Genomic DNA, 26,824 nt, shown 5'->3' with positions numbered 1-26,824 from the left:
TAAAAATTTTGTTTTTTTTTCTGTTTCTTTGCTTATAACTTAAAAACTAATCATTTTAGAACAAAGTCCTATAGGAATAAAACAAAGACAATTAAATTTTCTATCAGATGCGATTGTAAATGTCTTAATTTATCACCCTTGCTTCAAAATAGCAATAAATATAAAATAAGGGGGCAAAACAAGCCTGTCTTTATTCAATGATTTTCCATCACTTAGGTTACACTTTTAACCTTCCTAATTAGCTTAGAAAATTTTTGTAATGTGCTAAAACCGTACACCAAATTTCATTAAAATTGACTTACCTACTAGATTTTGCATAATAATTTTGCAATCTAAACTTTTTTTTTTAAATTAAAATTTTTAAAATCTTGCACAACAAAAACTAGAACCTACAAAGATTGGTAAATTTTTTATATATAAAGAAGTACTCCACCTATCTAACGCACTTTACAGAATTGAAATCGGATTATTTAAGCAGCCTCAGCAATGTTTTAAAGTTATAAACAATTTTTTGGCTTATAAACCAATTAGTGCTGTGGCCAGGACGGGGTGCTACGGGCTCCTTTATTTAGATGGACTTACCTAAGTTTTTTTTTATGTATTTTGACCCGTAGAACACGAATTTTTTGGGTAAAAGTTGATCCGTATGTCGATAAGATTGTTATAAACAAAGAACTTGAGGAATTAAATAAAATCGATTTTTCGCAAAATAAAACATTTTTTTGTATTTATTGGGTAATTCTAAGCAAAAAATGTTCTTCCAAGTTTTTTCGTAAGATGCATAGTTTTCGAGATAAACGCGGTGGAACTTTCAAACAATCGAGTAATTGCAATTTTTGAACGCGATTTACGTTTGATTAAAAAATAAAATAGCAATTCTGCTGACAGCATTTGAAAGTTTAAGTCAAACTATACCGGTTTTAATTATTTGCATTGCTAAAAATTAATTTTTTTTATTATTAAGCAAAGCTATTTTTTTATAAGCCAAAAAATTGTTTATAAATTTAAAACATTGCTGGGGCCCCTTAAATAATCCGATTTTAATTCTGTAAAGTGTATTAGATAGGTAGAGCACCTCTTTATATGTAAAAAAATTAGAAAACTTCTAAATGGTCTACTTTTTGTTCAGAAAGATTTTAAAAAATTTGAACTTTTTTAAAAACATTTAGATTGCAAATTTATTATGCAAAATTTATTAAGTCGATTTTAATGAAATTTGGTAACGATTTAAATATGTTACAAAGAATTTCCTAAGCGAATTACTAAGGTTCTAAGTGCTACCAAAGTGGTTAAAAAATATTGAATAACAACAGACTTATTTTGCCCCCTTATTTTGTATTTATTGCTATATTGCAGAAAAGGTAATACCTTAAGGCATTTTTTACCAGACGTAAATCATACAAAAGTCAATTATCTTTATTTTATTTCTCTACGACTTTGTTCCAAAACGAATCGTTTTAAAGTTATAAGCAAAGAAAGCAGAAAAAAATCGATGTTTTTCGAAATTTTTAAATATTTTAATTTTTTTATTAATGTTCCGGGCATATTTGAGAAGGAGCATAAGTCAATTATTATTACTGAAGGTGTCACCTAACTTTATCTGCAAAAATCCGAATGCCACCTCTCACATCCAAAAATAGACGTTTTTTCGCAGATCTTTACTGGTCTATTAAGTTTATGTTGATTTCTCTGCGTCACATACAGAGGACACTCAGTAAGGATGTGTTTCGCGCTTAAAACACTAAAGCAAATTTGACAATTAGGCTTCGGTTCAGACTTCATTAAGTATTAATGTGTGTATCGGGTATGTCCAATTCTCAACATTCTAATGACTGCTTTTTCTTTTCTAGTCATAGTTGGGAGGTGAAATATATTGACAGTCTGCCGGATCTCGTATAATGTGTTTTTGATTGTGTTCCAGTGGATTTGCCAAGAGATATGTTGTTGCTGCTTAAACATCTGCTTCAAATCACTACGGATTTGAACATGCTCTTTTGAATGCTGACCATTTAGGGTAGAAGCTAGTTTGGCGACGTGATCTGCTTTTGCATTACCGGGGATACCGATATGGGATGGTATCCAGATGATAGTAACAACAACGCCTTGAGAAGCAAGTGTACTATACATGTTATGGATTTCGTGAACTAAAGGATGTTGAACATATAAACTTTTTATGGATAAGAGTGACGATAAGGAATCTGTGCCTATTGCTTGGTTTTTACTATCGATTTCTAAGGATTTAGATGCTTCTAATATCGCGTATAATTCTCCACTATATACGCTGCATACATCTGGTAATAAAAATGATTTTATAGTCTTATCAACTGTGGTAACAGCACATCCAGTTCCTATTTCACTTTTGGAAGCATATGTGTATAAATTTTTTTGGAATTGGTTGTTCTCTATGATTTCTTCAAAGTATTGTCTTATCACGATACTCGGAGTTTCGTGTTTTTTGTAGGTCAACAATGAAGTATTTAAATGTAGGATTGATCTGTTCCAAGGAGGGGTAGCTGGAATTGGATATGGAAGTGTTTTGGTGAGATCGATGGGATTTCTTAAGGTTGATTTCTGGATTTCAATAATTGATTGGATCGTTTTCGGTAAATCTGAGAGAGGTTTTGAATTTATTAGACGATAGACGGGGTTAGATGGATTTGCGGATACTGTAGCAAAGTAAGATTGTAGGAGATACTCTCGTCGAATCCAGAGGGGTGGTTCATTAGCCTCGCAATAAAGGCTCTCTACAGGACTGGATTTGAAGGCGCCTAAACAGAGACGAATGGAAGTATTACGCACAGAGTTGAGTAACTTTAAGTCAGACTTTGACGCAGACATGTAAATGAAACTACCGTAGTCCAGTTTGGAGCGAATTAAGGCTCTGTAGACATTGAGTAAAATACTTTCGTCTGCACCCCAAGTATACTGTGACCGTGCCTTGATTATATTAAGCCTCTTCATGGTAGCTTCCAAGTTAGTCTACTATCAAAAATTAAACCAAGTATTTTGTAGTGTGTTACAGTTTGCAATGGAATCTCATTGAGATATACAATAGGATTTTGGCTACAAGGTCTTCTGCTAAATCGAATTAATTTTGATTTGGAAGGTGTTAGTATTAATTCTGTCTTTTTAGCCCATTCGTTAAGTTGATTTACGGCGGTTTGCAGTACTTTACATGTGGCGGTTGTATTTTTTCCTTGACAATATAGAATAAGATCATCCGCATACATTACATATTTGACTGGTTGACAAACACTCGAACAGATGTCATTTATTGCGAGTATAAACAAGGTTGTACTGAGTACGGAACATTGTGGGACTCCATTATTTTGCGGGTATGTTGCAGATATTTCACCGTTTACTTTTACCTTGAAAGTTCCTTTTTTTTTTAAGTTTTGTATGAAGAAATAAATATTTCCTGTAATATTGTATTGAAGAAGCTTTTGAAGAATGGCTGGTCGTGAAATGTTATCGAAGGCTCCTTCTATATCAAAAGCGGTAGCGATAACGTCTTGTTTATTCGAAAAGGCGGTAGCTATTTGTGTTTGCAGTAACACTAAATTATCAAGTGTAGAACGGTTGCGTCTGAAGCCAGATTGGGCTTCATTAATTATAGCATATTTTTCTAGAAGCCAGGTTAGAACTAATAAATTGAGGTAAAAATAAAATAAAAATCTGTGGCTATCGGACTCGCATCCAAGCCATTTTTTTTCACACATACACACACACACATAGAAGCCAGGCTAATCTTGAGTTAATCATTTTCTCGAGAATTTTGCATGACGAGCAGGTCAGTGAAATTGGTCTATAAGATTTTGGCAGATTGGAAGGTTGATCGGGTTTTTTTATTGGTATAATGATTGATTCGGACCATATACGAGGAAATTTCTTAGTAAGCCATATTTTATTGTACTCATTTAAAAGTTTTGCAAGGCTGGATTCAGGTAAATTTTTTAAAAATATGTATGGAATATTATCTGGCCCGGCAGTGGAGTTTTTACAAGATGCTAGAGCTACTGTTAATTCTTCTAGTGAAAAAGGGAGTTTGATAGCGGCTATATCATGTCTACTAATTTGTGGAGTGTGAGAAGTTAATGAATTTTGCTCATTTAGACTTTGGTTGTGCTCGAGTTCATATCTAAATTTCAGTGCGAAACTTTCAGCCGTAATATGCGAAATTGATTGGTTATCTGTAATTACTTTTCCTTCCTGTGTAATTGCTGGGATTTTTGATGAAGATTTCTGTCCTTTCATTTGTCTTATTTTTGTCCACACTTGTGTTGGAGAAGTATCACTGGTAAGAGTCGAAACAAAATTTTGCCAGGAATCTTTCTTACTCTTTTTAACAACATATTTAGATTTAGCTTTTAGTCTTTTGAAGCAAATCAGGTTTTCTTGACTTCTCTTTCTTCGATATCTGTTAAGAGCAGTTTTACATTCTTGTACTATATGTTCGCATTCTGGATTACACCATGGTACAGCCATTTTAGAGGGGCATATTGATATTTTCTGGACATGAATTTCTGCAGCCATGATAATGCAATTGTTTAAAAGAATTATCGTCTCGTCAATATCTTCAGATTCTTGTACTAATGAGAGTAGACGTTTTTAGCACTACTTTTGAAATGATTCCAGTCTGCTTTAGCAATATTCCTCTTAGTGACGGTGCAATGTTTTTTATGACTATTTGTTATGACTATCGGAAAATGATTACTATCGTATAGGCTATCTAACGTATACCATGAGAATGAATCAGCTAACTTAAGATCACATATACTTAAGTCAATAGACGACTAACTTCCTGATGCGATATTAAAATATCTGCTAGCTCCACTGTTCATCAAACAAGCATTATTGCAATTCAATACGGTTTCTATGATTTTTCCTCTTCCGAATGTTTTCTTGGAGCCCCACAGTATTATGGGCGTTGAAGTCTCCGACTAGTATAAATGGGCTAGGTAGTTGGCGGACTAAATCATCTAACTCTATTTCAGTGAGTTTATAGTTAGGTGGAATATAAATACTGCATATAGTTATTTTATCAGGACACCAGATAGTTACTGCTATAGCCTCCAAATTAGTGGTTAGAATATGATGTAAAGAAAGTAAGTCGTTAGACACGAAAATAGAGGTTCCTCCACTTGCTCTAGTAAATGTTTTTCGAAGAAAATGGTAACCTTCAAAGTTTTTAAGCTCTCGTTTATGAGAGTCTTTAAAATTAGTCTCTTGAAAGCAAATTATATCGGCTTCTGTATTGTTGATTAGCTGTTGTATGCGTTCTAAGCGAGGGTAAAACCGATTGCAATTCCACTGAACTAGCGTGAAGGTAATAAGCGAGGGTAAAACCCATCGCAATTCCACTGAACTAGCGTGAAGGTAATGGCTTTAGGTAATTAAGGAAGAGTCTGAGAGATAATCGTTATCATTATTGGTTGATTGAGATGCTGTACTTTCCGTTTCTGTGTTGTCTATATTTAGCTATTTTTTAATTTTCTTAGAGACTCTTGTGAATTTATTTTTCACTGTTCTGTCTTCAAGTGAGGGGTATATTTTTGACATCGTCAAGGAGTGCCTGGACATTTGGAGTGAACTCCTGTGCTTCGTGCAAGGGGTTACACTGCCGAATGTATTTTCAAGGAAGGCTAGGAAATTTTCAATAGGAAGGGAAAGTGAGTCTGGATTTTCTTGAAAAAGATTTTGGATATTGTGAATTGTGGAAATAGTTAATTTAGACTTATCGGGGAAGTCTTTCTTAGATCTTTTGGCTTTATGCTTAGTGGGAACAATTACATCTGATGTGGGCATTTCATTTATTTTAGTGGGTGTATTTTTAGAAGTTTGTGTTAATAAAGAGCTTGTATCACTGATGTCAGAACGACTTCGTTTCTGACTGGTGGATGGGGGAAGAAAATCATTATTTGGGGTTATGGAAGTAATGAGAACATCGACTGTATTTATTTGTTGACTAAGATCTAGATTATTTGTTGGGTTTGAAAGTGTGTCATTATTTGATATTGGGGAAGTGGGATTGAGTTCATTAGGGAACGATTGTTCATTTAGGGAAGGATTTCTAGGAGGATTTTGACAATTATTTGCCGTGTGACCCTGTAGTTTGCATAAAAATCAAACCATTTTATCCGTAGAGAGAAATATCCTGTGAGAGTTGTTGTCAAAAGGGATTATTATTGAAGTTTGGAGCTCAAAGTTTTCTGTGGATGGAGTGACATATACTTGTCTTCTGAAACTCATAATATGAGTAAATACATCACCGGGAATTCCAGCTTTTAGATATGAGACTGGTGACGCGAGTTGTAGACCTAGATCCTTGAGATGTTTTTCTATGATGTCGTGTGGGATTGATGGACAAACGCTGGAAATTATAAGCCTTTTAGCTGGTGTTACTAGTCTGCGTACTGGTAGTTCAACTGTATTTATTTTAATTGTGGGATGTTCAGTTATAATTTGATCGACGAGTTCAGAATTTGTTAGGTAGATACAGATTCTGTTATTGGAAATTCTTGAGGCGAAGCAGATGTTTTTCGGATTAACAATATTACCTATGGCCTTGACATAGTCGAGTAGTACTAAATTTGGTTCTACATGACTTAAAATTGCTTCGGTCTTCTTCGGATATTTCGGACGCGGTTTAGTCATAGTAGCAGTTGCATATGAACTAGTAAGATTACTGGAAGAATTGGGTCCAGACATGGTGTTGCTAACAGCGGGGGAACATTGATTTATATTGTTATTCATGTAGTCAAAAGTAACTTGAATTTGTTTATATTAACGCTTTGGATATCTGGAAATAAGTGATAACATTGGATACATCACTACAATATTGGTTGCCTAACCGTTGGCGTCCGTTGGGACAATATAGCAACAGTGAGAAACTATTGACAGTTTGACACTGAATTTGTTTAAGTTGAAAAGATTATTAAGTAAAAAATCTCTTACTGAACGAAGTTACGGCTTGTTCTTGATGATTTACACGTAACACAATTGTTATTAGTCACTATTTGCGCGAAAACTAATTTTAATAACTAGTATTTACAGTAATAATTACAAATTTCGGCACCACTTTACAGATCGATACATACACGTTCTGACGTTAGTTTGACAGTCCAGTTTGAATTTTGAAACTCTTTTCTGGCGCGATTACTTCAAATTTAGCAAATATTATGGAAAAATCTTTTAAGATAAAACTGGAATTTTGTTTTGCATCAAAATGAAAATACATTTTCGCGCCCCGTAATATTCATATCAGATCTTTTGTAGCTGGAATATTGTATGCGCCACTCATTTTTAAGACGTTTAGCGGTTTTTTATTCTTATATCAGTAATTTTTTAAAGTTATTTATAAATTAAATGTATGAAGTTGAATGCAATGTTTTTCGATTACACGTTAAGCTTTATAAATGGTCGCCTTTGTCGCATTATCTCCCAAATGATCTATTGTCCATCGAATGGACACTAGATTTTTGTTCTACTTCGAGTAGAACAATAATCGAATAGAATAGATTGAAAATAAATATTGGGATGGCCGGTAAATGAACTCGGATTGCCCGTTGCCAAATCAAATTTAACGTCGTAACCACTACGACTACATAAACCATTTCGGGAATAAACGTTAATTGGACTATACTTTTGTAGCTTAATAACTTCTAAACAGCTCAACCAATTTTGATCAATATACACGAGTTTGAAACGTATTAACAAGTAGTATCTGATGCATCTTAGGTCAAGTATGATAAGTGAAGCTATTACCGGAGCTATTGAGCTTGAAAAACCGTTTTTTCCCATTGAACATTACGTAGATTTGATCATAATTATGAAGCCTATAACTTAAAAATTCGAATTTTCCCGGATACGAGGTATACACCGTTAGATTCGCCTAAAGTACAAACCCTCAGTTATTAGCGCAATTTGTAGGTTGAAGTTTTGAGTAGTTGTCGAAAAACCAAAATTTTCAGTTTAGTTTTCCACTTTTTTGACTATACTAAGCCGTGTCTATGTCTGATCCTGACGACTTAAACATTATTTGAAAGCTTAACTCAACAATATTGATTTGGTATATTTCCGGTTCTCTTGTCTCTTCTTGAGCCGAAGATATATACCCCCAAAAAGTATGCTGTTTTGTACCTACCAAGTCCTGTAGCTGGCTTATGGGTGGTCAAAAGTCACAAACTACACCGGTTTTTAATCGGTCTTGATCCTCTCTTCAAACGCAGAAAAAAAATTCATATTGGTTTAACTTTTTCAGACACATACATACATACATACACACATACATATCCACAAACATTTTCCCTTTTTTAGACTTCTCTACGGATCTGGATAAATGCCTAGGGTGGATTACACCTAATATCAAAAACTACCACAGATTTGTTGGTGCCGTGCTAAGTGTAGCTAAAAAACACATACCAAGAGGCTATTGCAAAGAATTAATCCCTGGCTGGTCAGAATATAGCGAGGAATTATATCAGAGCTTTCTTGAAACTAGCGACCAAGAAATAGCGGATGAACTACTTTACAGCCTAGACGCCGTTAGAAGACAAAAGTGAAATCACAAGCAGACAGGCATGGTCAATATTCAGAAAATTAGGGCTTGGTGTCCGTACGAAACGTCGAGAGGCAGGCAGGCGTAAAGCCAGATGCCGTAGCATCACATATAGTAAAAACATCCAGGGCACCAAAGGATAAAGCACACACCATCTACGTAAAGAGAGAACTTAAAACTTTAAAACATGTAGCCACAGAAACGGAGCATTCCCTCCCCTTCACCAGCGAAGACATATCAGAGGCTCTTAAAGACGTTAAGCTAGCAAAAGCATCAGGATTTCATAATATTCACCCTAAATTCCTAATAAATTGTGACCAGTATACAAAAGTTTGGCTGGCTCGATTTTTCACAGACATCATGGAAACTGGAAATATTCCACAATAACTAAAGCGCTCTAAGATAATAAGTATACTAAAGCCAGGCAAACCCGCCGATAACCTAAAAAACTACAGACCAATTGCGTTTCTCTCTGCCATCTACAAACTCTTAGAGAGGCTTATATAATATAATAAAATCAGCACAGAATTGTTCCAGGTGATCCCAGTCGAACAAGCAGGTTTCCGACCAGAACGAAGCTGCGCGGACCAGGTAATTTCACTCACCACCTACATCGAAGCTGGTTTCCAGAGAAGACTTAAAATAAAACTTCAGCGGCATTTATTGATCTCTCGGCAGCTTACGATACAGTATGGAGAGAGGTCCTTATATACAAAATTCTCCGTGCAATCCCCTGTAAACCAATAGCACGCCTAATAAATAGCATGCTCAACGACCGAATTTTTCAAGTAGTGATGGGCACAGATATCAGCTGACCAAAGAAACTTAAGAATGGTCTACCACAGGGGTCAGTGCTCTCTCCACTACTATTTAGCTTATATTTAGCAGATATGCCGGAAACATAATCAAGAAAGTTCGGATACGCCGATGACTGGGCCCTCACTACACGATGCAGAACACTAGAAACGTCTGAAGAAGTTCTGACGGCATAGTTATATATATTGGGCAAATATTTTCGCAAGTGGCGACTTCAACCAAATGCATCCAAAACAGAAGTTACTTGCTTTCACCTGAACAATAAATTTGCTGGAAAGGAACTCAACATACGGTTTGAAAATACCACACTTACTTTTGCCACAACAAAACACCGAAGTACCTGGGCGTAACACTAGACAGAACGCTATCATTTAGAGAGCATTTAACAAAAACTGCCCAAAAGTTGAGTACAAGAAATAACATCATACTGAAGCTCTGCGGTACCATCTGGGGAGCATCGGCTTCTACTCTTCGCGCTACTGCCTTAGCCCTTGTTTTTTCGACGGCTGAATATTGTGCTCCAGTTTGGCTACACAGCCCACACGTAAAAAAGGTCGACATTCAGCTGCACAGCACTATGAGGATGATAGCTGGTACAATTAAATCAACTCCCACGCAATGGCTTCCAGTATTAACATTTAAGACGAGTTGACGCACTTACACGTGAATACAAAAAGATCATGAACAATATAAACCTACCGATCCACCAAGATACCGAAGATGCACTAACTACCCGTCTCCGCTCTAGAAAACCACCAATAAAAACGGCAAGAATGATACATGCGGAGTTCAACATCACGAATGCATGGTCCCAAGAATGGAACGCATGGCAAAATATCATGCCCTGCATTACCTACAAGCCACCAGGTTTTGATTTTTCACGTAAAACACTCTAAATAGGATCCGAACCATACATGGCAGATGTGCATACATGCTACATAAATGGGGAAAGAACCGGTCTCCTCAATGTGACTGTGGGTAGAACCAAACCATTGACCACATTACTGAAGAGTGTCACTCAAGATCCTACAATGGTAGCCCTGAAGAGTTCCTGTTTGCAACTTCAGAGTCAATTAATTATATTAATACACTTTGATGTTTGTTTGTAACTATTTAAAGTTTGTCATATACCTATACTACTAGTGTTTGTAATTTTTTTTTAAATGTGTTGTAATTGCCATACGATAAATAAATAAATAAATTCTCTTTTTTAAATAGAAATTAAGTCAAATTTCTGAGCTCGGTAACTTTTGAACAATATAACCGATTTTCAAAATTAGACATGCGTTGGAAAGGTAATGATCACTACTATTAGAAGACGCATAGGCAGGACTTAAATTTTCGAAGTTTTTGGGAGTTTTGGGGACGAGAACGAAAAACAGATCTTAAATGGGAAGGGCCGTAAAATCCACACCCTTGGACCAAAATGGATGGTTGACATATGAATGGGTGAGTTTTTTCCTGAACTTTAAGATGTCAGTCAATAAAGAGACAGTCCCACGTATTCTTTAAGAGAAGCAAATTGGCATAAAGCAAAACATATAAAGAAAACAAAACCCTGAAAAAAGATTTCATAATATTACCCTGTTGACTTTTTTTAATACCAAATATCAATTTAGGAAGTTAAAAATAGTTATTTATGATATAGGTGTTAATCGTATATCATACAATATTTTTTCTACAAACGTGCTAAAATACAATAATACAGTTTAAAATAAATTTTAAAGAACCTTTAATACATTGAAAGGAGACAGTTTTAAATTGCATCGTATATTACTGACCTTAGCAACCATTGCCATGGGGGTGGAGATCTTCTATCATTTCTGAGGGGTACATCGAGGATTCTTTGGAAAATAAGAATTTGATTGCCCGAAAACTGCTGCCAGTGCAGCGAACATCACCAACAACATCAGAATATATTGTGGCCTCAACTTTGACTGGAAATTCAGTTATTTCTACTCATTCCGCCTTAACCATCGAAAATGGTAAAACTGTAGTGCAAGAAATTCATTTTTCAAATAGCGAAAATTGTACTATTAATGTTAATGTTAATAATTGAAATATAAATATTTTGACGTTTGATTTAAAAATTTGATATTTCACTTTTAACTGCAGTGCCTTAAAAATTTTAAAGCTCGTACTGCTTTAAAGTGACATTTTTAAGGCTCCTATGGAGTGCTAAAAATTGCATTGTTAACACGTTTGTAGAAAATAGTTATTTATGATATAAGTGGTAAAAGTACAATTTTAAGGCACGCATGTGAAGGTTTGCAGAATGAGCGAAGCGAATTTTGCAATTCAGATGTGTGCCTTAAAAATGTACTTTTAACACGTATATCATACAATATTTTTTCTACAAACGGTAAAACTGCAGTGCAAGAAATTAATTTCTCAAATTGCGCAAATTGTACTATTAATATTAATGTTAATAAATGAAATATAAATAATTTGGTGTTTGCTTTCAAAATTTGACATTTCACTTTTAACTGCAGTGCCTTAAAAATTTTTAAAGCACCCCCTGCTTTAAAGTGACAATTTTAAGGCTCCTATGGAGTGCTAAAAATTTAATATTTAACACATTTGTAGAAAAAATATATTACTTGTTATTAGCGAATAATAAACAAGAATAAAAAACCGCTAAACGCCGTATAAATGAGAGGCGCATACAATAGTCTAGCTACAAAAGAGCTGATATGAATATTACGTGGCGCAAAATGTATTTTCATTTTGATGGAAAATAAAATTCTTGTTTTATTTTGAGATTTTTCCATAATATTTGCTAAATTTGAAATAAAACGGGCCACAAAAGAGTAAATTTGATACAGTTTGCATTTTGAGGCTCTTTCGTGACGTGTTTTACTTCAAATTTAGCAAACAATATGAAAAAAATCTTTTAAAATAAAACTAGAATTTTATTTTTCATCAAAATTAAAATTCATTTTCGCGCTACGTAATATTCATATCAGCTCTTTTTTAGCTGGAATATTGTATGCGCCACCCAATATTTTGGCGTTTAGCAGTTTTTAATCTTGTATCAGCAGTTTTTTTTATAAATTAAATGCATGAAGTTGAATGTAACCTTTCTCGATTACACAGTAGTAGTTACAACACCAGACTTGTGATAAGACAATCCGAGTTCATATCCCCAGCCATCTTAATAATTCATTATCATTCTCTTTGCCTTATCCCTATGCGGAGTTGGCTTCCCTAATTGTATTTCTCCACACAATTCTATCTTGGGTCATATTAATGTTAATCCCCTTTACCAACATGTCCTGCCTTATCGTCTCCCTCCAGGTCTTCTTTGGTCTTCCTCTCCTACTCCTTCCAGGAATCTGCACTTCAGCTATTTTTCGTATTGGGTGATTAACGTCTCGACGCTGAACATGACCAAACCGTCTTAACCTATACTCTCTCATTTTGGCATCATCAATTGCCATCAATTGGTGCCACACCTAGACTTCCCATAATATACTCACTTCTAATTATATCCTTTTTTGTCACTCCACTCATCCATCTAAGTATTCTCATTTCCGCCACATGCGTTCGTTGTTCCTCTTTCTTTTTCACTGCCCAACATTCAGTTCCGTACATCGTAGCCGGTCTTATGGCTGTTTTATAGAATTTTCCCTTTAGCTTCATTGGAATTTTTCTGTCATACAACACACCACTCGCTTCTTTCCACGTCAGCCATCCTAATAATTATGACCGGAAATTAATCTCGGATTGCACGATCAATCTTAGCGTCGTAACCACTACAACTACATAAACCATTTCGGCGATAATTGTTAAATGTATTATATTTTATGAGCTCGATATCTTCTGAACTGCTTAATCGATTTTGATCATTAAACATGAGTTTGGAACGTATTGACAAGTAGTATCTGATGTATCTAAGGTCAAGTATGATAACTAAGGGTATTACAGGAATTACTGAGCTTGAAAAACCGTTTTTTCCATAAGAAATAAATTTGATCATAATTATGCAGCCTATAACTTAAAAATTAGAATTCTTCCAGATATCAGGTATACACTGTTAGACCCGTCTAGAGTCCTCCTACAAACGCTCAGTTATTGGCGCAATTCGTAGATTGGAATTTTGAGTAAATGTCGAAAAACCAAAATTTCTAAAGATTAATTTTTCAGTTTTTCGGCTATACTGAGTCGCGTGTAGGTACGATCTTGACCCCTTAGGCACCATTTGAAAGCTTAGGTAACTCAACTCTATTGATTTGTTGTATTTGTGGTTTTCCTGTCTCTCCTTGGACCTAAGATATATACGCCCAGAAAATAGGCCATTTTGTAACTACTAAGCCCTATGTTTGGTCAAAAGTCACAAACCACACCGGTTCTGCATCGGCCCTGACCCCCTCTTGAAACACAGGAAAAAAATTCAGATCGGTGTAACTTTTCCATATACATACATATACACAAATATTTTTCCCTTTTTAAATAAAAATTGAGTCGTATTTCTGAGCTCGGTAACTTTTGAACGGTATAACCGATTTTCAAAATTAGACATGCGTTGGAAAAGTAATGATCAGTACTATCAGAAGCTGAAAAGGTGGGACTTAAATTTTTGAAAGTTTTGGGAGTTTTGGGGACGAGAACGAAAAACAGACTCCAAATAGGAATAGCCGTAAAATCCACACCCTTGGACCAAAGTGGAGAGTTGATATTATATGGATGGACGAGTCTTTTCCTAAATTTTAAAATGGGATTCCTAACCTAACCAATTTTGAGTCATATTCAGGAAATCGAAAATTTCGTGGATATATAGTGTCGCAGTAGGGGTACTGACGAAAACTGCCGTTCTCTGGTAATTGGTCAGCCGTCATGAAAGGATTAATCTGAAACTATTTTCTTGTGGTATCTCAATATTGATCAACTACCCATATTAATGAAAACAAAACAAAAATTATAAAACGAATTCCTTAAAATTTCTCGATGAACCATTGAACCAGTGTGAACGTTTGGAGTGGAAACCTCAAATTTTCTCCATAAGGTACAAGCAAAAAACTCCGACACACGTCGATTTTTAAAATTAATTTTGCTTTTTTTTGGATCACAGCAACTGTTATGATGCTCTCCAAATTTGTTTTTGAAGTGAAAACTTCTTTAGGGACGTTGTTCACTTTTTCGATGGGGAAAAACCATTGAATTTGCGACCGTCATTGCGACCGTCATCTCTTCGGCGAAATAAATTTTGTACGTATATATTATGTGTATGTATATATAAATTATTGTGTATTTAAGTATTTAAATTTAAAATAAATGTCAAACCTATTTTTGGACAGGGAAAAAAAGACTGATTTCACGACCATCATCGCGACCGCCATCGCTTCGGCGAAATAAATTTTTACTTATAGTACAATCATCATCATGACATCCACACTCCTCCTAGCGGAGCGATTGCCGCCCTCTTTGGGCTCTTCCGATTCATTTGTCGCGGTGAATTAATCCGTATTAACATTTTGGTTTTACAATTGGTTGTGTGACTGGGCATCTTCTACAATTTTTCTTCATTCGTTCCTGTTTTTGCTTATGGTTACCCATTCTTTGACTCCCATCTTCTTAAGGTCCTCGACTATCTGGTTCTCCCATCTAGTTTTGGATATTCCTCGTGGTCTGCTTGATACAGGTCTCCATTTGGAAATTTTCTTGATGACAGCTTCTGGATTTCTCCTTTCTATATGTCCCATCCATCTGAGTCTTTGTGCCTTAATAAATCTGACGATGTCTTCCCCTTATGGTACAATCATTCATTCTTAAAATGGATCCAGATCTCGCAATTCTAATTGCCTTCATCGATCTTCTTGAAAATTTGGAGTTAAGTTTATTTTACCCTTATTTTCAAACCTGACTTGGTCGAAAAGTATGCTTTTTATTTTTAAAGGGTGAAAACCACCCCGTACTCCAATAAATTGAAAACTCATTAACTAAAGCGGTAATGGGCTATAATTATGATGAAATGTGTTAAATGTTGATTGTTCTTGAATAATGACTTTAATATTTTGATATTTTACAGCTCACCAACCCTTAAAAACAAACACTCATACAAAGATTTTTTAAAAGATATGGTCAAGAAACATGAATTTTTTTTTTTTGGATCGTAACAGGATAATTTCTTTCCTTCAAGTACAAGAACTCTGACACTTAATTTTTTTAATAACGCAACTACCACAAACCACGCCTAAGAATGAAACTTAGGAAAAAAATGAAAATAATAAATGGAAGTAGTTATAGACATCAATATTCAATATGTTTAAACATGTTAAATTTTTGTTGGTTTTCTTAACTAATAGTTTGATATCTTTATACGTAACTACCCTTAAAAATTACCCCTCATACAGTTATTAAAACTATGGCTGAGATTATGAAATCATTATGTTTATCAATTACATGTTTATGTATTTTACTTCAATTTATGCATATAATACACCTAAAAGCACCTAAATTATTTAATTTTTAAGTTTGAACTCTTGACAAAACAGTGTACAACAAATGAGAAAATGACATATTTCTCCCTCGCTTGATTTCAGCTCAACAATCTTGAAGATTTGCTTTTAACAAACTTTAGCGCTCGTGACTCACTTGTACAATATACGATTCCTTACAGTAAGGAAATAACATTTTCCACCTACCTCTACCGAAAGTATACTTTTCCGGACCTGATTGTAGGGAGCAAAGTTGTACTTTTCCTCCCTAGGGAGGAAAATATTTTTCCTCCCTAGGGAGGAAAAGTAAAAGTGACGTCTTGGTATTTCATTCATGAAATATAACTTATTGACGCCCTGTACAATATCTATTTTCTCTTATGTAAGTATCTATACATTTTAACGATTATTTAAAAACACTCTGTATTTTGCAGAATGGTAAAAAACAGTAAATTATGATTTAACAATGTTTACATTAATAATTTGACTTATATTTGACAGTTGACAGTAATATTGTACCTACTTGTTAGTTTTAGTTCTAATAAATTTTGTTGGTTAGTTACCTAAATAAATTAAGTAAAAACGGAAAAAATGACTTGTTATTTGAGGAAGGTGGAAAAACCATATGTACAACATGGGAGTAAAGTGCCTTTTCCTCCCTTGAATGATTACTGCCCTCCGCTACGCGTCGGGCAGTAAACTTCATTCTCGGGAGGAAAAGTAGCACTTTCCTCCCTTGTTATACAAATAGCTATTCCGTACAGTTATTTTTCGTTTCCAGGCAACGGCTAAGTATAAGGAAATATCGAACGTTTCTTTCAAAAATGCTGTCAAAAATGTCTAAATTCCTGACCGATTTTCGGAAAAATAAATTACATAAATTCCACGAAGAAATAGCTTCAGAACATATTAGGACAGTACTCTTCAGAAAAACTATCCACCTTAAGCCTTAAATAACTTTTCAACCACTGATTTTTAGCAAAAACGTCAATCCACGTCAAATAATACTTGAAGGGGAGACATTATGTCATATTTAATCTTACCGAGAAAGGCCCCCCTCTTCCCCGTATCATCCTTTTTTTTAATTTCTTTCAACTTTTTTTATCTGATATATGGATTCTCCTCTTTGTAGTGATTTCAGACATGTAAAACACTTGATGCTTCAAGTGATTAGTTTATGAGAAAAATAAATACAAACGCAAGAAAACTGGATTGAATAAAAATTATTTTTTTAACAATTTTATAACATTTAGAATGAATATTTCACTACCAAAAATTTTAACAAAAATTGTTAAAAACTTTTATTTTTAACAATATTTGTTCAAAATTTTAACAATATTTATTCAAAATTTCAGAAGTCATTTTAAATAAATATTGTTATAATTTTTGGTAGTGAAATTTGCATTCTAAATCTTTGTATGTAATAAATAAAGACTGGATTATATGCAAAATGCATATGCATATATATGCTGCATATTTCTCATGTTTTTCATAAATGCATATGCCTTGCATATTTGGAGATTTAAGAGCATATAAATGCATATTTTGATGGGAATTTACTCTACCCCATTTAAAAATAAGGTATATATTAGTAACATCAACATCCATTAAAATAAAATGTGAAAGTAAATATTTTGCTGTTAAGCTCCTTTGTTGTTGTACCCATAAACATAATGGGCGTTATTTATAGCTGCAGGTATCATTATCCGGATATTTAAGATTTATAGACTTCTCAGAATTTACAAATTACCTAAGTAAATACCGATTATATTTTGAATAACATTACAAATATTACCTGTACTTTCTGCTGGTGTCGGCCAACTATGAATTATTCTGGGAAAACCAACCAAAACGAAATTTTAAGCATTTTAAGGGTAGGATAGATTATTTTATTTTATGAATGGTTAGTCTTAAATCAATCGCCGATTATTCAACTTTTGTGATTGCAAGTTATTGACTATACTGTGTAAAAAAATCATTTTATTATTATTGTGAAAATGCCTAAAGTAGCAAGGGAAAAATCAAGTCTTCTCAGAAGTTGGATTGGAAGTAACAATCATCTAAAAGTTATCGACAGTGAAAGTATGTTTTGCACCATTTGTGATAAAAAGGTAAGTTCTCCACTTCAATAGATTTTTAAACTTATCAAACTTCTTTGCACATCTATGTGTCTGTCTATTCTAAAATGACAAACCGTCCCATTTCTTCAAAAACTGTTTTTTAAAGTTCGCAACGGTTTGGCTTATACAGAGCGAGGTGTTGAGAGTGGCCCACCCTGTATACTACGGTACACTGACTGTACTTTATTGTTTGACGATTTCAATTTCACTTTGAGAAATAAAAAAAAATTGGGGGAGGTTTAAAAAGTTTGATCATTTTAATGTAGGTATCTATTTACGAAAACATCTAAAACATCATTATCATTATATTCCAGATTCCATGTCAAAAGAAATTCCAAGTAGTTCAACACATAAAAACTTCACTTCACCAAACTAAGCTATCAAAAAATGATAATAAACCTCGCCAGCAGATTCTACAGAACAGTTTGCAGATTCAGAATACGTCAGTTGGGCAAGAAACCTTTGCAAAGGATTTATGCCATTTTTTTTTTGAACTGCAATATCCCTCTGCACAAGTTAGAACATAAATCGTGTCAAAACTTTTTAAAAACTTATTGCAAGATTAAAGATAAACCAGCTCAAATACCAAGTTCTTCAACTCTTCGGAAAAAATATGTCAGTGCATGTTACAAAGATGTGATGACGAGTATTAAAAATCAGTTAAAAGCCGAATATCTTTGGATTTCCGTCGACGAAACAACGGATACAAAGGGTCGACAAATTGCGAATCTAATTGTTGGAGTTCTTAACGACTCTGGCGATTTTAAAAACTCATACTTAATTAGTGTAAAATGTTTGGAAAAAACAAACTATGCTACAATAGCTAGATTTGTTAACGAATCCCTAACAAATTTTTTTTTACCTGATCAAGTACCATTTGAAAAAATATTATTAATGCTTAGTGATGCCGCCTCATATATGATGAAAGCTGCATCCAATCTTAAAATCTTTTTCCCTAATTTAATTCACTGTACATGTTTGGCGCACGGCCTAAACAGAGTTGCAGAGAAAGTTAGAATTGAATTTCCCAATGTAAACACCTTAATAAATAATGTAAAAAAAGTATTTCTGAAAGCACCACTACGTGTACAGGTATATAGGGAGATGCTTCCCGATATTCCTTTACCACCAGAACCAGTATTAACCAGATGGGGAACTTGGCTTAAAAGTGCTATATTTTTATCTGAACACTACGACGACATCAAAAGCGTTATTTCAAGTTTTGATCCGACTTGTACCGCTATTGATAACTGTCAAAATATTTTTAAAGAAAAGTCTATTAAAAATCAATTGTTGTATATAAAATCGAATTTCGATATCATTGAAAGTTCAATTACAAAATTAGAGGCTCAAAATTTATGTCTTCACAATAGTATGTCTATTGTTGATTCGGTTAAACAGAAAATAACAAATCTGAATGGGGAAATTGGAGTAAAAATTAAAGATAAACTTGATGACGTTTTAAACAAAAATGAGGGTTTCACTTTATTGCGTTCAGTAAATAATATAATCAATTTTGGAAACTTCGATGAAAATATTAATATGGATCCGTCTCTAATAGCAAAGTTTAAATATGCCCCAATTACATCTTGTGACGTTGAGAGATCTTTTTCTGCCTATAAACAAATATTAACAGATAGAAGACATAATATTAGTTTAGAAAATATGAATCAATATATGATTATTTATTGTAACAATAAAAATATGTAAATTTGTTTTATTGTACTCTTTTTATAATATTAGTTTAGAAAATATGAATCAATATTGTAACAATAAAAATATGTACATTTATTTTATTGTACTCTTATTTATCTTGTGGTCAAAATAAAATATTTTGCCGTTTTATTTGTCACAAAACCTGAAGTTAAAAAAATATATTAAGAAATAATAATACAATTTGGTTTAAATTCAAACCTATTTATTTATTTTTATTATTTTTTATTTATTTATGTATTTAACGTAAACCATAAAATTATTCATATAAAAATAAGTGCATATATAAATGCATATTTGCATGTTAATTGTGCATATTCAGCTTGTTTTAAAATGCATATTGCATGCATATTTTAGACATTTTTTAGTGCATATTTTCCAGTCTCTAGTAATAAAATTGTTAAAAAAATAATTTTTTCAGTCCAATTTTCTTGCTATTGTATTTTTTTTTCTGATAAACTAATCACTTTAAGCATCATGTGTTATAGATTTTTGAAATCAGTACAAAGAGGCGAATCCAAAAATCAAATAAAAAAGGTGGAAGTAATTAAAAAAATAAGGGATGATACGGGGGTGAGAGGGCGCATTTCCAGGCAAGGTTAAATATGGCATAATGTCTCCCCCTTCAAGTAGTATTCGACGTGTTTTTCCTTTTTTTCTAAAAATCAGTGGTTCAAAAGTTATTTAAGGTGGATAGTTTTATCTGAAGAGCACTGTGTTATATAATAAAGTATTATACATATACTCTTATTTAAGGGTTTGTACCCTTTCTGTACAATGACCATTGATTCAGAAATTATTTTTACTCTTAATTTTATTCTAATTCTAATTTCAAAGATTGGTCAATATTGAAAGCTATGTACAAAATACCATTATTTTGTTCACAAGATGTATTTTAATTAATTTGTCATTGATTGAATAAACTATCAAGTATGTCTTGAATGGGTTGCATGTGAGAGTTCATTTTAAATGAAGTAAAAGTCAGACTTACTCTCAATCTTTATTATAACTTCCGACGAACGGTCGGAAACCGGTAGTCGGAAGTTATAATAAAGATTGAGAGTAAGTCTGACTTTTACTTCATTTATCAAGTATGACTTGCTAATTTACTCGAAATTAATTAACATTATATTTATTAATTTTAGGAGCAATTTTCGAACAGGGCACAGATGACGTCCAAACAGCATTTAAATTTGCGATGTTGCAGCACAATCAAAATATTTCCAGTAGAAAATTTGAATTTCAAGCATATGTTGACGTTATTAATACTGCGGATGCATTTAAATTGTCTAGATTAAGTAAGTATAACAAACGCATTATAATTTAAAGTGATTTATAAATACTATATAAAATTGAAAAGGTTTTTTTTTATTTAAATTAGCGCGTCCCAACAACAAAGGCCATTGAGACAGTTACAAAAGTAAAGATACAGTATATTTAAAAAGAATAATTACAATTTAAGCAAAATGCTTAAATTTTAATTATTCTTTGAGAAATATTATCATATTACTAAAGTTACGACCGTGACTAAGACTGGCTGTTAGCTCTGCATCCAGTTTGTGTAGTCTACTGATATTGGTTTAATAGGTGTTGTTGGTATACATCTGGCAGTCAACTTTTTTTTTGGGGGGGCGAGGTGAGAATCTTCTAAAGACTTCTGGGAAGGTGTCCCAGGTGTGTTGGATTCAACTCTCTACGCCTAACCGTAGCAAGCCGCCTACCAACTAAACTCACCTCCTCTTTCTCCAACCGGCGGGCCAGGAACCGACCTTAGCGGGCATAGCCCTGACACGCCAGCTTTGCTAGTCATCCCCGTCTGGCACTCTCTGCGTGCGCTCTGTGATTGTCATGACAACCCGGTTTCGCCACCCCATCCACGCATGCAGCCAGCCAGGGTCCGTAAGGCAACCAACCTATCTTCATGATAATGGGTGAGGGGCGCAACCACGCTATCATCCCATCCACCGTAAACTGGCTAAGAATTATTAATCAGTTAGTGAGAACAACTAAACTTTCATTCCCCACCCCCTGTAGGAGTGGCCCATTCATCTATACACTCACAACACAACAAGATATAAGCACATGAAAAACAAAACATCTAACATTAACTAACACTAGGATTAAAAATTCTTTTATTTTAAATGACTGCCCCGGCAGAAGTGGGAGTTGTCTATTGGCTACCCACCCCGGTCGGCGCAAAACGACATATGTTCAAAAGAAATACAAACAGATTATCTTCGTTGGAGTCTCCTCTCTCTTTCTTCCTTATGCTTCATTGTTTCAGTGACACATCCAATGATCAAGTCAAATATTTTTTCATTCATAATGGCTTTATGCATTAATTCTTGGGGCTCACCCAGATGGGATCCCATCCTCAGCTGCAGCGGGGTTCGCCCTGTATGATATACAGGGCATACGAATATCACGTTGTGCTCGTCATCCACTACTCCACACTCGGTACACAGATCGTCCTCATCTTTCTTATACGATATGTATATGACCGAAAGAATCCATGCCCCGTCAAAAATTGTGTGAAATAATAGTTAACGCGCCTGTGTCTGCATTCATACCACCTCACTACATCAGGGATAAGGGTCCTCGTCCAGGCGGCTTTGCCTGTTTCTCTTGACCACTGATCCTGCCAACTTTCCAGGCTTCTTCTTCTTTCTTCTGGTCCTGAATTTATAGCTCCGTTACCCCTTCGATGCATTCGTACCCTCTCCTCTGTCAGAATGTGCACCGGCACAGCTCCGGCCACTACCTGTAGGGCAACGGTTGATACGGTTCTGTACGCGCTAAACACTGATCAGGGGTTTTCTTTGCGCTCTGAGAAGCATGTCTCTGTATTTGGCTTTATTTACGACCTGATGCCACACTGGGGCCCCGTATAATATTATTGATATAATGGATTGTAGCATTACTGCCCGTTTGTGTGATCCAGGGCCTCCTATATTCGGCATTAATTTTTGTAGGACTAAGGTCCTTGCCTCCGCTTTCCGACATGCTTCCTGTATATGTGGGTCGAATGACCTTCTGTCGTCGAAGATTATTCCCAAATACTTAACTGTTTTCTGGGGTTTTCAGTCTTTTATACTGCCAATTTTAAATCGTTGTTCTCTATCCATTTCGCGGTTTTTTCTATTGCTGTGTTTACTTTATCTATGATGCCCCGATTCGTGTCGTCCTCGATTAGTAGGGCTAGGTCGTCTGCGTATGCTATTGCCCTTACTCATTGTGTTCTATTTACTTCTAGTACCCCATTGTATAATATGTTCCATAGTGTGGGTCCCAGGACTGACCCTTGGGGTACTCCTGCAGTCATATTCATCTTATTTTTCTTCGGTATGTATACGCTTCTTTCCGATAGGTAGTTCTTTATTATATTGGACTTGTAATCCGGGACCCCCAGCTCGACAATCCTGTCGATGATGAGGCCCCAGTTCGCCGAGTTGAAGGCATTTTTAATGTCCAATAGAACAAGTACCACCCACCTCTTTCTACTTGTTTGTGCCGCTTCTCTAATCCAGATCGCTGCATCTACTGCTGATCGACCTTTTCGAAATCCGAATTGTTGACTGGATAGAGCTCTCTCACTTGCCAATACCTCTTCCAGCCTCTTCTTCACAAGAATTTCGTAAAACTTGTCAAGACACTCTAGAAGGCATATCGGCCTGTAAGAGGATGCCGAGTCGGGGGATTTCTCAGGCTTGAGTAGCAATACAAGGTTTGCTTCCTTTAATTCCCTGGGAAACTCTTGGTTCCACAGTAGATTGTTAAATACTCTTCTGAACAAACCTGTTTTCTCTGTTTCTATTATTTTCAGTGCCTCAGGTGGCAGACCATCGGGGCCGGGAGCTTTTCCCGATTTAATTTCCTGACCAGCGGCTTTTATTTCTTCCTCCGTAAACTCCTCCACTACCGTGGGGAAAGTCTTCAGGAAAGCTTGCTCCTCCTTGGCAGGAAAGAGAAGTTCCGCAGATTCACGCCGCTGGTCTTCGTCTAGTCTGTATGGGGCGATCATTTTGAGAGACTTCGTCGTTATTTTGTATGCGTCTCCCCATATATCATTTTCTAGCGCGTCTATCAGATTTTGCTACCTTTCCTTTTTTTCTTTCTTTATTTTGTTATTTAGTTTCCTCTTCGCTGTTTTATATATCTTTTTGACCTCGGGGTTGCCCTGGCTTCTTGTGTAATTCCTTCGAGCTCGGAGGCACACTTCACGTAGTTCTCTTATCTCATCCGTCCACCAATAGGGGGTTCATTCATTCTTTTTTGTCTTCTCTGGGGGCAACTCAACGGCGTTAATGAGTGTCATCCTGAGTTGGCCGAGATCTGTTATTGCGTCTTCGTCGATTTTTTTAATCTCCGATAGGTACCTGTTTTTGTTTAATATTTTCTCTCACCGACCTATCGGTTTTCTTAGAACCCTCCCTTTAACCATCACCTCGTACGTTATGTAACAGTGGTAGGTGAATAACTGTTCGTCGAGGACATCCCAAATTTTTATGCGTCTGGATAGCCTTTCGGTTGCAATGGTTACATCAATACGCGATTTACTGGCCCCTCTTATGAATGTGGGTTTGTTGGTATTGAGTACATCGAGGTCAGCCTGGGCTCTTCATATATTCCAGAACTCTCCCTTCTCATCATTCATGGGAGAGCCCCATGACCTAGATTTTGCGTTGATGTCCCCGACAATCATTATTTGCTTCTCTCTTGTAGCGATGCTCATTATTCCATCTACTTTTTGGTTGTAGTCTCTGATGGGTATGTTTGGAGATACGTAGCATACCAGGAGACAAAAATCCTTCATCTTAATGAGGATATAATTTCCGCCCCTGACTATGCCACGCACGCCAAGATCTTTATTTCTGAAGAGCACCGCCACGTTTTTGTTTGTATCTTGCACCCAGCCACCGTCCGACGTTATTTTTTTGTTAGGTTCGGGGACGATGAGTAAGTCTATTTTTAATTTTTAGCGTGCAGGCTTTCGCGTGGACCAGATCGTGTGCGCGTTTTGCTCGCCCCACGTTCACCTGCATTATCCTTATACCAGGTTGATCCTTGAGGTTCAGTTTTGGTTCAGTTCCCTAGAGAGTTGATCCATATCCGTTTGTGTATATTGAACATAATAAATATAAATAAAATAAAGGTGTAAACATAAAATGAATAAATAGGTAAATAAATAAATAAAAGATTAAAATGGTATACTGGACAATACACAACACACTAAGATTTTTAAAATTATATGTGAAATTAAATTTTATATAAATAAAATTTATAAAAATAAAATATGTAGGAATAGATAAAATTTTCAAATAAATATAATAAATAAATATACATATGTATGATTAAAATCGATAAATTTACCCTATGAAAGGCGGTTTCCTGTTTCACTAGTGGGCTATAAAGGGGCCCACCTCCGTTCTTCAGGAAACCACCTCTCACCATTTCGCTTTTTTTTCTTTTAATTCTTTATGGGTTCCCTTTCCCCTCCCCTGCCGTACACCCACGTCCTATAGGCTGGGCATGTAATGCGGTCCATTCTATGACCCTCTTCCTTACAAGTAAAGCAGTACGCAGTGCTGCTACACTTCACCGCTGTATGCCCGTTTTTAAAGCAGTTGTAGCAGAATGCTACCCTGCTCTCCCCTTTGCACTCATAGGTGTTGTGACCATAATGGAGGCACTTATAACACCTTATCGGCGTATGGCGTTCCATTATGGGGCATACAACCCAACCCATTACTATTGTTCTATACCTCCATAGCTCTTCTGCTTTTGAGGGGCGTACGGCTATGGTCGCCACCTGTTCCCCATGCCTATTTATACGTAGCGTTTTGACATCTATTTCGTTCTCAGGGATACCGGTATAATATGTTATCGTACTTATTAGTTGTTCTTCTGTAAACCCTGGGTCTATTGCCGTGATGGAAAAATAATTTTCTTTCTTCCGAACAGCCATGCTCATTCCCGTTATTTTACTGTCCATCTCCTTCTTCAGTTACTCGGCTGCTCCCTTCCCCTTTAGTTTTACGTGGATGTCTCCCCCTTCTGTTTTTTAGCCTATTTAATTTTAAGCCAATCTTCCCTATATAAATTTTCTGATTCATCTGTTTTAATAGATCAGTGTATGATCCCCCCCCGTTTTGATTAGGATGGCTTCTTCCTGCTCATGCCTCTCCCCTTTATCCATCTTCTTCCCTCTAATAACTATTTCCCATACTATATTTTCTTTTCTCCCCACAAATTCGAGAGCTTTTCGCACATCTTCCTTATTTATCTCGTTGTTAACGATGACTCTGATGGTTTCCGGGGGCGTCCCCCTTTTTTTTATTATATTTATGGCCTTTACGGCCATTTCATACATTCCCTGTTTACCCACTTTGGTTACATATGTGTACCACTGCCTCCTTTGGTTTGCCTTAGAGCTTTTCTTTACATTTTCTATGTACTCTATGTCGCCCACTTTGCATTCCTCAATATTTTCTGCTACTTCTTCTCTGAGCCTTCTTATGACGCCCTCTAACCCTGTCTTTTATTTCGTTTTTAGTTGTTATTATGCATTCCTTTTTTTTCAATTGTCTCTTGCAGTCCCCCATGTTCCCACTTCGTTTTTTCAAACACCTTGTCCCCCATTCCTTCTCGTGGACTTGAGTAAAGGTGCCTATGTCTCCCCCCTTGTTTACAATTCCTATTATTTTTTCTGTTTCTTTTCTTTGTCTCTCTTGCTCGATCTTAAATTTACATTGTTCGCATCTTATATTTTTCTCGTCCCCTTGTGTTGTTTGATTTGGGCTAATTTTTCTGTTTTGTATAAAGTTGATTTTCCCCTACGAGTTTTTTCATTCTTATTCTTTCGTCCTCTATTGGGCCTTCTGTATTAAGTATATCAAGTATTTGTTTCATTTTCCGTTGGACCTTTTCCCTGTCGGTTTCTTCTGGATATTTTTTGCTTTCTTCAAGTTTCTCTTTTTTGAATTTTTCATTTATCTCCAGGCTGTTCCCTTTTCTTTTTTTCATTTGCTGCATTGTACTGCTCTTCTGTCCTCTTCGTCGAACAAGAAGGCTGTTAAGACACTCTCCTCTATATCTTCCCAAGTTTCTCCCATTTCTTCCTCCGTTTTTTCTTCGTGACTTTTTGTGAAGGCTTTCGCTTCCAGGATTTTCACCGAGGGGTC

At 35.4% G+C, this 26,824-nt stretch overlaps 1 protein-coding gene across 1 annotated transcript in view; it reads left to right on the top strand.

The window, feature by feature from the left end:
* Positions 1 to 26,824, top strand: part of LOC114336885 (glutamate receptor 1) — a 726,710-nt gene that overhangs the window by 18,295 nt on the left and 681,591 nt on the right. Inside the window, exon 2 of the mRNA XM_050656939.1 lies at positions 20,789 to 20,941. Within this exon, the coding sequence (XP_050512896.1) occupies positions 20,789 to 20,941 (153 nt within the window). The remainder of the gene's footprint in view (positions 1 to 20,788; positions 20,942 to 26,824) is intronic.

Source organism: Diabrotica virgifera, chromosome 7 (genome assembly GCF_917563875.1).
Source record: "Diabrotica virgifera virgifera chromosome 7, PGI_DIABVI_V3a".
Lineage (NCBI taxonomy): Eukaryota > Metazoa > Arthropoda > Insecta > Coleoptera > Chrysomelidae > Diabrotica > Diabrotica virgifera.
The sequence above is the reverse complement of the archived record's forward strand: the minus strand, read 5'-3'. Positions and strand labels throughout refer to the sequence as shown.